Below are 10,149 nucleotides of genomic sequence, written 5' to 3' on the forward strand. Positions count from 1 at the left end.
TATAAATGTTTACCTGATAAAGTAAGCTTCGAAATTCCAAAAATGTAAATCTCCCTATAATTTTTGTAAGAAATTTATTGTAGAGGAAATGAAAACGATCCTGCATTGTATACAAAATTCACGTATGAGTTTAAGATACGGTGTTATGGGAAGAAATTCGTAATTATAGATACATTACTACTAATCTGGGGATACGAAATTTTTTTAAAAAAGGATCGTCTTCATCTTAATCTTTTTGCAATTACACGCAAAGTTCATATTTCAGTCAATTCAATAATAAGACGGAACCAACTCTCTAGCATAAAAAAATCATGTTATGTGAAAACATCCATTCTAATAATTTTATTATATTAAAAGCAAGCTATAGACGGAATCTGAATCTTTCCCGAAGTTGAAAATAATTTGCTTAATCTTAAAGCTAGAAACTTTGTAACTTTTGGTCCATTGAAATACATATTCAACAAATGTGAGGCTTCTTTGCATATACATTATAAATATAGGGCAAAAGGGATGCTATCTGCATTCCGTGGTCTTTCTATACACTCCCACGTTCCCCATATACTCATATATGATATGACCCCATATATGATAAAGTATCTATAGTTTTAATTTTCTCTATTTTTTTATGTCTTTGACATATTTTCATGATTTTTAAATTGTTTGTTACTGACTGACAGAATCTTTATGTAATACTTTATTTATTGAATTTGTAATTATCTTGTGATAGGTCCTTGGCGAACGTATTTTTAGTTTTATCTCAGGGTAAATAAAGTATCTATCGATATATCTCTTTCTCTCTCCATGTTTGAAGATAGCTTACTCTTACGTCGGGTGTGCGCTGTCTTTAATTATTAATATTATTATAAATAATTAGTAGAGAAGAGAGGATCATAATGAGTTAAATTCAATTTATTGTAAAATTTATAAATTCAGTTGACATTTGTGTAACACATACACACGCGCGCGTGCACACACCCATAAACTATAATTATTCTATAAAAACTAATATTTCTTTGAATATATATATATACACTGCCCGTCAATCTTTTTTGCCATGCTTACCTCAAAATTAGGCAAACTTGAAAGTTTTGTATCTCGGTCGGAAATCATCGTATCACAAAAAACGACAAGGCATTTTAAAGGTAATTGCAAAAGCTTCCATTTAAGACGTGCAGAGACTTAAAAATGAAAATATGTGTTTTTTACAGTAAAAAAACTGATTAAAAAAATTTCAATTTTTTTAACCTCGACTTAAATCAATGCCAATTTAGAACCAGGCGGTGGAGGGCAAATCGACCTGAGGGGTTCGGAGGGTAATGTCTTTCCCTTTAAAATGAGCTACCGCGGGGTTCTATCCGATGTTTTTTAACCGAGTTACGGCGTTTTTTGTAAAAAGCAACCTTTTTTCCAATCCTCAATTACTTCGACTTGCGTACGTTTTGGAAAAAAATGCCAAAGAGAAAAAAGTTTCATTTTGTGTCTAAGAATACGAAAATAAAGTCAAAATAAAGAAATAGAGAAAAAAATTTTTTTTCGGTTTTTTAGCGCATTAAAAAAATAAAGGAATTTAACTTTTTTTTACGCTTAGTTTTAAAATGTCTTTTAATTTTTGTGATTTACTACGCCCCTAGACATTTTAAAATGCCCTGCGGTTTTTTGTGATACGATAATTTCCGACCGAGATACAAAACTTTCAAGTTTGCCTAATTTTGAGGTAAGCATGGCAAAAGTGATTGACGGGCAGTGTATATATATATATATATATATATATATATATATATATATATATATATATATAATGAATTTTATAAAGAAACTCTTATAAAAGTAAAAAAGGAATAAATATTGATTATGAAGAAATCAAGTTCGATTCTAAAGGGATGCGTCTGAAGTTTGTAACGTCATTCGATAACGAAAAACTTAAAAAAATAAAAATGATTGAATAGTTGTTTTGATTGCTTATAATGGATAATATAGCGATAAACATAAAGGTAAAGAGTCGTATTTATAAAATTACCCTTTAAAACTACTTTTACATATTGTAATTCACTTTACATATCAGGCTATACCAACGCGGGATAACATTGATTGTACATTTTATTAGTAAAATTTTATTTTTTTAATATATTCGAACGAAGAATAATTTTTCTTGTATATGATGTTAATACCTACTTTGTATATTTATTATTACTAGTATTGTCTAGCGCGCTTCGCGCGCTCACCTCTCGTTTGTATTAATATTCAATTTCATGCATCAATAAAATCAAAACTATTATAAAATACACTAAGATAAAATAGTTAAATGCTTTGATATGTTTAACATCCGTCGATATTAATTAGAAAATAAAAATCCAATTACGTTGATATTCGCTATTAATACATGTACTTACACATACATATACTGTCACATGATGGTAACCCGAGTGACTACCTCTCTACCAATCAGATCACGAATAAATTACGTTTCCTTGGCAGACCATCACTTTTTTGCAAAAGATTTTTTATAAAGGAATTTTATATTTTACATTTAAATATAGCTTAATAAAATTTTATGTATTTTTGTACCCATTCTCCGAATAAGACTACATGGCCTTCTAGAGGCGATCTCGCAACGAATTTTTTATTGGTAAATAGATAAATAAATCATTATGTAGATTTGAAGCTTCATAAAAAGAAAAAATAATAGGCTTATAATATGAAAAACAGTAAAGGTGAAAAAAGGTGAAAGTGTAAAAAGGTGAAACATACATTCCTTTATTTCTTGGTCGTATAATTTTAATTTTTTTAATTACTTCCTTATTAATATTAAAATTTATAAAAACATAGAAATAATGTTTATTATTTGTGTGTACTGTCCGGTTCGAATAAACGTAAATAAACAATTATTCACGATTAAACTGGTGTGGTTGACCAAACGTGGCTTTGCCAGTACTGAGCTTGGGATTTTCACCGAAAGTCTCTACAAAATGAAATAATAATTGTTATAAATTTTTTATATTATGGAATTGCAAGTATATTACGTATCATACGTATATTAATAATGTGACAAGGCTGATAGCGATGTTCGCTAGCCCTGTGCGCGGCACTCTCCTCGCACGGATGTGGCGGCCGACGGAGAAGACGGCGCAAGGAAGAGCGAGGGAGAGGGCGAGAGAGCGAGAAGGACAAGCGAGAGTGCGGAAAGCGCGGCTCGTGCCACAAAAAGAGGGGAAGAAAAGAGAGTTAATCGAGCAAGCGTGAACAGGCAGTTGAGTAGAGGTGACCCGCTAATCAGGTCACGATCAGATCCACCGTGCACCGAGTAAAACCGAGATAAGGATTGGGTTTCCTGTTTCGGCTGCTTCGTGCAGCCTCTTCAGCTATCACCATTCGGTGAACAAGAAGCAGGACACGGCCACCAGCAGCCAGCAGACCGCCGCCGGTGATCCAGCGAGCCCCACTTCCAGCAGGGCTGCGTTTCCGCAGACTGCGGCTCTCCACTAGCGAGCCGCGGGCGGAGTTACTCGGTGGGTCCTATACAAGTATTTATTTCGCGGACTCTCTCTCACGCACCAGCTCTCGCCCAGCGCAACGCCGCGATCTGATTTGTCGCGTTTACCTAGTTGAGCAAATACGCTCCTAGATATTGTTAACTCGTCGCATATATTTAGTTGACGAATACGCTTCTAACCGCCGCCTATTGTCTCTCCATGGTTAGAGCGTGTGCGCTCACCGTCTTGGTTGTATAAAAAGTTGCGTGTGTTATTTTATTGGCGTAAATAAAGGGATCGCCTTTTGTACTTATATTGACTTATTCCCTTCACCTTTCCTGTCATCACGGTAGATTCCCGCCCGTGGGAGTTCACGCCGGCTTCCTTTACCGAAATAGAGCCCATATAGTAACTAGCAGGGGCGCAGCATTGGCGTAATAAGTTGCGATCATAGGAATTTTCCTTCCCCTTTGCAATAATAATAAATTTTTTGTATTAAACTACTATACAAAAATTCAATTAATCAATCATTATTTTACAGATGTACCCTATGACAGCAATGCAGCTCGAATAAGAAATAATTCCAATAATATGGCACAATTATTATGGGCGTTGGTAAAACAGGGGTCTGCACACACACAACCACGTAATCATCAGGGTGGAACAACGATGATGACGATAAAGATGATTTAATTCATTTGTAAATAAATGAATCAAAAGGTATGAATAAAAGTGAAATAATTTTATGATGATTTGATTGATACTAAAACTATTTTATCTGTTGTAGTGGATTTTATATAAGGGCTAATAAGCAGTTAAGAAACATAAGTTTTCCAGACAACTTTGGCGTACTTTTCTAAAAAAACAAATGCCATTGTTAATATTATTACTTATATTATGTATAAGAAGTATAAATATTATTACCATCATACTTTGTACTATAATTTCAAGTAGTTTGAATGTTTCTTCAAGACCTTCTGTGTTTTCTTCAATTTTGTAAAAACTAAGAGTGATTGCACAATTTTTTGAGAGAAGGAAAGTAGCCAAAGCCGATAAAATTCCTCCTTTTTTATTATCGCTATCCTTGTCTGAATAATTGGAAATTCAATAAAAAAAATTTTTAAACTTAAAAAATAAAATTTTTAATTGTTCAAAGAAACCAAGATAGCATGCAAAACTATTGAAGAACAAGTTGGAGTATAATACAAAAATTTTATGATTACCATGCCTACTCTCCTACAGAAGTTTACCTTTCTTAAAAGGTGTAGGGGCGGGGTAAATAATAATTTATATATAATTATAGTAAGTTCTGTAAAAATTATACTACTTTCTTATTTTTTTTATTATAGGAGGGAAACGAGCTGGCAGAATAGTAAAGAGGCGCAATGAGGAAATGAAGAAGGAAAAAGAAATAAAAGTATTGATATATCAGCAGACGCTCGAAGACTATAAAACGTACATGAACAAATTCAATTATATTATAGATTCTCGATAACCCGATCATGATTTTCAAAAATGCAGCGCTCATATGTCACAAAGTTCTGTAAGAATTTCCTCGCCTCGGGAGAGACAGCTTAATATGAACAGCGAATACGGTGTCTCGAATTCGCTTCTGTTTGTCGTCATGGTTGGGACTCAAAATTGCTCGACAGCCACAAGGCGAGGTCGACGAAAGTACGGGAAGAAAGCACTGACTCTCGCAACCCAAACCCAACCCTGAGTCTCGCGCACTTACAGTGCCTCGCCGATTAATAAGTAAAGTTTCACAAACTGCAGAAATTTTTTACGTGACCGTGTATTCTCACATTATCCACTAGATGTAAAATACCGTAAATGTCATATATATCTTGCCCCGTACAGTTTTTCAAAACTCGCACCCAAATTTTTCATCAAAGATTCGGCGTAACTCAACCAGTTATTATCGTGACATAAATTACTAGTATTACATGTACATAGTTACATGTAGCATTAAAATTTATGTAAATAGTACAGTGTTAAAGCAGTAGAAATCATACTGCAATGGTTAGTACGACTGCTATATAATTGAATTGTGAACTTAAAACATCATTGCTTATCGTGTTATTCGTCATTTATTGACGAAAAACCAACGTTTAGGTACGCTTTCTCAGTATACTTAGCCAGCAGTTACCGGCGATCTATCGGTGACCATCGGCGACCGATCGGCGACCAATCGGTAACCATATTTCGTCGCTGACTGTTTGCCAGGGCGTTATTGACTACAGTTTTTGCTGTATTCCAAGTAATATATCACTTTTTTTGCCAAGATTAACATCTTACAAAGACGCGCTCTTAGATTTGTTTCAGGATTGAGAAATTCGATCCCTAACAGAATCGTTTATGTGGATCGACCCGCATGCTTCTATTTTTTCATCAGATTACACAGGCCTACATTTCTCAGATCCAGAAACCTTAGCAGGTATTTCCGAAGGGATTTGGGGCACTAAATTCGAATCTCAGCTCAAAATTGCTCGATTACTCTCAATTTTCGAAACATCCTAATCTATACAGGTCCAAACATTTTTTTTTATATTTTCGAACCCTCGTAACTTTGTGAACAAATTTTTTTTGTTAATTTGATGACAGTATCTTAAAAAACAACTCTTGCCTTTTAAAAAATATTTGTCATTTTTTTAATATTATTTTTTTCGACAGAGATATAATACATTGAAGTATAATAAATTTGAAGCTTCACAAACGTTATTTAAGCAGAGAAAAGTTTCGCTGAAAAATAAAATAATATCCCAAGTACCTTAACCTAAGATCCCTATACCTTGCAATAGCCCCCGACTGTTAAACCCCAAGTACCTTCATCCAAAATCCTTGTACTCCGCTAAACAATAATTCCAGACCACTAGTAAAACTCAATTTCTTTAACTCACAGACGCTGTATCTTTTACCACTATTATCTTTCAGTGAAATTTTTCTTTGTTTAAACGACATTTGCGAAGTTGCAAATTTATCATACGTGAATGTATTATATCTCTGTCGGAAAAAAATGACATTGAAAACAATGAGGAGTACATTTTGAAGGGCAAGAGTTGCTCTTTGAGATGTCGTCATCAAATTTGTAAAAAAAATTTGTTCACAAAGTTATTCGGATTCAGATTCAGCAAACCAAATTTTTTCGAAAACACCTTGTCTGGTCTCTGGGTCTGGACTTTTTTCAAATTTTGATGGCCTGTGTTATCCTTACAGTCTCTCTCAGTACGCTCCTTTGCCTTTTACGCGAATAATCAATAATCCATTCTTCATATATTACAATTTTCATAATTAAATCTAGACTCTTAGAAACTCTTGAAAATAATCAAGAACTGTTATTTACCAAGTCACAAAAATATCCCAGGCAATGAAACTGTAAACGATTTAGTTAAACAAGAGCTTGTAGTTCTGGAATCTTTTCATCATTTCTTTTACCCCATTCAGACTTCTTATAATTCGTCAACGATCTTTACAAAGATAAATTCAATAAATTTCTTCAAAACATTGGCTCAAACAAAGGAATTTCCTATTTTTTTACTCCGTCCCTCTAATCTTGATTTCATAAAACTTCATTACGCGGAACACAAATTGTAACAGTTATGCGCATGAGAAACAATATCACTATAGTCTAGCTTATAGTTTACACAGAAAATATCTAGTCGACTCACCCTGTGTCCTTATGGTAAAGACAACGAAGATCTCAATCACGTTTTTTGGTCTTGCGAGAGATTTAATCATCAACGCAAGTCATTATTATTTAAACTCCTTACACAATCTTACAATTTCTTTTTGATCCCAAATCTGTTTTTATTAAGAATTCTCTGCAAATTTTTTAAAGACGTAAATATGTCTATTTAATCTATTATTTCATTCTATTTTTTTCAACCTATTTGAATCTGTATTTTGTTATCTCTGTATTTCTCAACGTTGGTGTTTACAGATTCATTCTACAAATTCTGACTTATTTTTCTACATCTTTAATAATTGAATTTACCGCCAATTCGTACCCCCAGCGCGCAAGCGTCAAGTTAGCTAATGACAAGTTCACGCATGCGTCTTGGCTTATCGGCGTCTCAGTCAGAGACCCACCGCCATCTAGTAAAGTAAAGTTAATGGCAATGATGGAAAACAGTGTTGAAAAGAAAACTCTCTAAGCCACCGTGTGTATATATATATATATATATACACACGAGAGAGAGAGAGAGAGAGAATAGAATAGAAGAAGCAGAAGACATAACCATAATATATAACAGACCATCAGCAGACCATCCGTACGGGTATTATCAAAATGGCTTTTCATTTATTAAGAATTTATAGTTCATGCATCAAACCTTTACAACAAACATTGCTGTCTAACACGGGCAAGTAGATAAATTTTACCTTGTCATTTCCTAATCCTAATTAAAAAATATTACAATTATAAGTTTGTAACATTTTTCCAGTTGAACATAACCTATTCATTATTTCTTTTTATATTGAGTTTATAATAATTTTTTGTATTAATTGTAAGTATAGTTATTATTATTTTCAGAAATTTTAAATAAAATCAACAATCAAACTGTAAATATTTTGAAGTCACAAATTCCTCTAACATATTTAATTAGGCCTACTTCAATTTTCACAAAATGTAAGTTTACTTTATCAAGTAAAAACATATATACTTATCTATTTAATACATGAATAACATAGACAAAATATTTTAGACTCTGCTGAAAGCTTGTGGAAGTCTGTAGTAAGTGTTAGTAATGCAGGTAGACAGAGAGGTAGAGGAAGGGGAACAAAGGGGCTTCAGAAGAATTTAAACAGAGGCCAAATAATTGGTGTTGGCAAGATAAATATGCTGTGGCCAGGTTTGACTGGTCCAATTATGCGAGGATCTACTGTTGTCAAACAGCAAAGATTACCTGATGATAAGGAAAGAGAAGCTAAACTTATTAAAATGAGAGAAGAATGGGGTGTTAAAAAATCAAGAAAAGTGCACCCACTGGAGAGGGGTTGGACAAGTGCTAGAGTAGCTGGAAGAAACATTGGACCACCAGATCCTGTTAATGATGGTATTTACTTTTTTCAAGTTTTACCATTTATTTCAAATACAAATTTTTATTTAAATTTAAAAATATAAATAGAAATATTTGCTTAATAAGTTATGATAAATATTTTTAATTTATCTTACAGAAACTTTTGAAGGTTTTGAAACCAAAGTTCTTGAACACAAAATTGTTAACCACATGACAGGAAATTTGGGGAGAAAAAAAAGTTATAGTACATTTGTAATCACAGGTAATAAAAATGGGTTATGTGGAATTTCTATAGGCAGAGCACCAGATGGTAGAGGAGCTTTGAGATTGGCAAAAAATAGAGCAGGGTTTAAGTTAATGTACATTAAAAGATTCAAAGAACATACAGGTGATATAAATATATGATCAGTCTGATTTTATATTCCAATATATTCTAAATTATGTGTTTAATTTGCTTAGTATATCATGATTTCTTCTCTCAATTTGGATCTACAAAAGTGTATGTCACAAAAAAAAATGAGGGATTTGGTTTAAGGTGTCATAGAGCAATTAAATGTGCTTGCGAAGTAATTGGAATAAAAGATCTTCATGTTAAAGTTGAGGGAGCTATGAATTATCAGCACATTATTAAAGCCTTTTTGATTGGATTATTGAAACAAGTAAACTAATAGAATATTCTTTAATACAATAGATTATTGTACATAAAATTTGTAATATATCTTTACATATTTTAGAAAACACACAAGGAGTTAGCAGAAGATAAGCAATTATACTTAGTAGAATTCAGAAAAGAAAATCTAAATTATCCTAATGTAGTGGCTACTCCATCAGTTGTAAGAAAACCTGAAGAAGTTAAATCAACTGAAATTTTGGATTTCAAACAATACGTTCTGGGAGGTAAAGTTATTCTGCAAAAGAAGAAGTTTCCTCCATTTTATGTCAACAGTATTGGATATAAAATCAGACAAACTAAGATGGAGTATTTAAGAAATAAAGATAATGTTAGAATAAGAATGTTAGCTGAGCATGGAGAGTATCGAAGTTTTTTAACAGATAAATATCCTGAAGCAAAGCCTAAATTTTGGAGCAAGAAGAGACGAGAACAAGAAAAAAGCGAAAACAATTAATGTTATATTCTGTAAATATAAAATAAAAAATAAATGTTTTCATTACTTTCAAATAAGTGTTAACATTACAATCTCTTTTGTTTATAAATATTGTTCTACACAATTTCAAAAGGAATTATAAAATTATAAATCGTAAGGTGAGAATGGGAACGTAGGAGTTACTTAAGCCGCGCTTATCAAAATTCGATTTTGTAAATAGATTACATATAAAAAAGAAAACTACGAGAAAAATCTCATATGCATGAATAAAATTCAAATTGTAAGAATTAGTGAATGAAGGTTACAGGTGAAGGTAGCAGGAAAAGGGGAGGAAGAGAATGAAAGGGTTAAAACCTAAAACCGCCACTTATTTCTCCTATTTTCTCGCATACACGTGCGCAATCGTTGGAGTCAAGTGTATGCGTTCGTATGTATGTGGAAGTGCAGACGTGTATGTGCGGGGTCCAGCTGGTTGATCGTCAGCTAGTTGGAATTATTGGCAGCGCGGCATTGCTGCCCAGAGACAAAGAAAGTAAAATAGACATAAAAATAAAG

At 32.9% G+C, this 10,149-nt stretch overlaps 1 protein-coding gene across 1 annotated transcript; it reads left to right on the forward strand.

Moving 5' to 3' along the window:
- The first annotated feature begins 7,615 nt into the window (after nucleotides 1-7,615).
- On the forward strand, nucleotides 7,616-9,743 carry LOC131673476 (small ribosomal subunit protein uS5m). The gene is made up of 6 exons (XM_058951494.1): nucleotides 7,616-7,831; nucleotides 8,002-8,097; nucleotides 8,174-8,524; nucleotides 8,646-8,876; nucleotides 8,948-9,147; nucleotides 9,223-9,743. The coding sequence occupies exons 1-6, from the start codon at nucleotides 7,759-7,761 to the stop codon at nucleotides 9,613-9,615; spliced, it is 1,344 nt and encodes a 447-aa protein (XP_058807477.1). The 5' UTR covers nucleotides 7,616-7,758; the 3' UTR covers nucleotides 9,616-9,743.
- Nucleotides 9,744-10,149: the final 406 nt, after the last annotated feature.

Source organism: Phymastichus coffea, unplaced genomic scaffold, assembly GCF_024137745.1.
Source record: "Phymastichus coffea isolate CEN01 unplaced genomic scaffold, Cenicafe_Pcof_1.1 PCOF00179, whole genome shotgun sequence".
Taxonomy (NCBI): Eukaryota; Metazoa; Arthropoda; class Insecta; order Hymenoptera; family Eulophidae; genus Phymastichus; species Phymastichus coffea.

Bases quoted from the DNA above. Each gene is read 5' to 3' on its own strand.
- LOC131673476 (XM_058951494.1), top strand. From the start codon at position 7,759: ATGGCTTTTCATTTATTAAGAATTTATAGTTCATGCATCAAACCTTTA. The intron at 8,525-8,645 runs GTATTTACTTTT...TTTATCTTACAG, and splicing joins ACCAGATCCTGTTAATGATG to AAACTTTTGAAGGTTTTGAA. The intron at 8,877-8,947 runs GTGATATAAATA...TAATTTGCTTAG, and splicing joins AAGATTCAAAGAACATACAG to TATATCATGATTTCTTCTCT.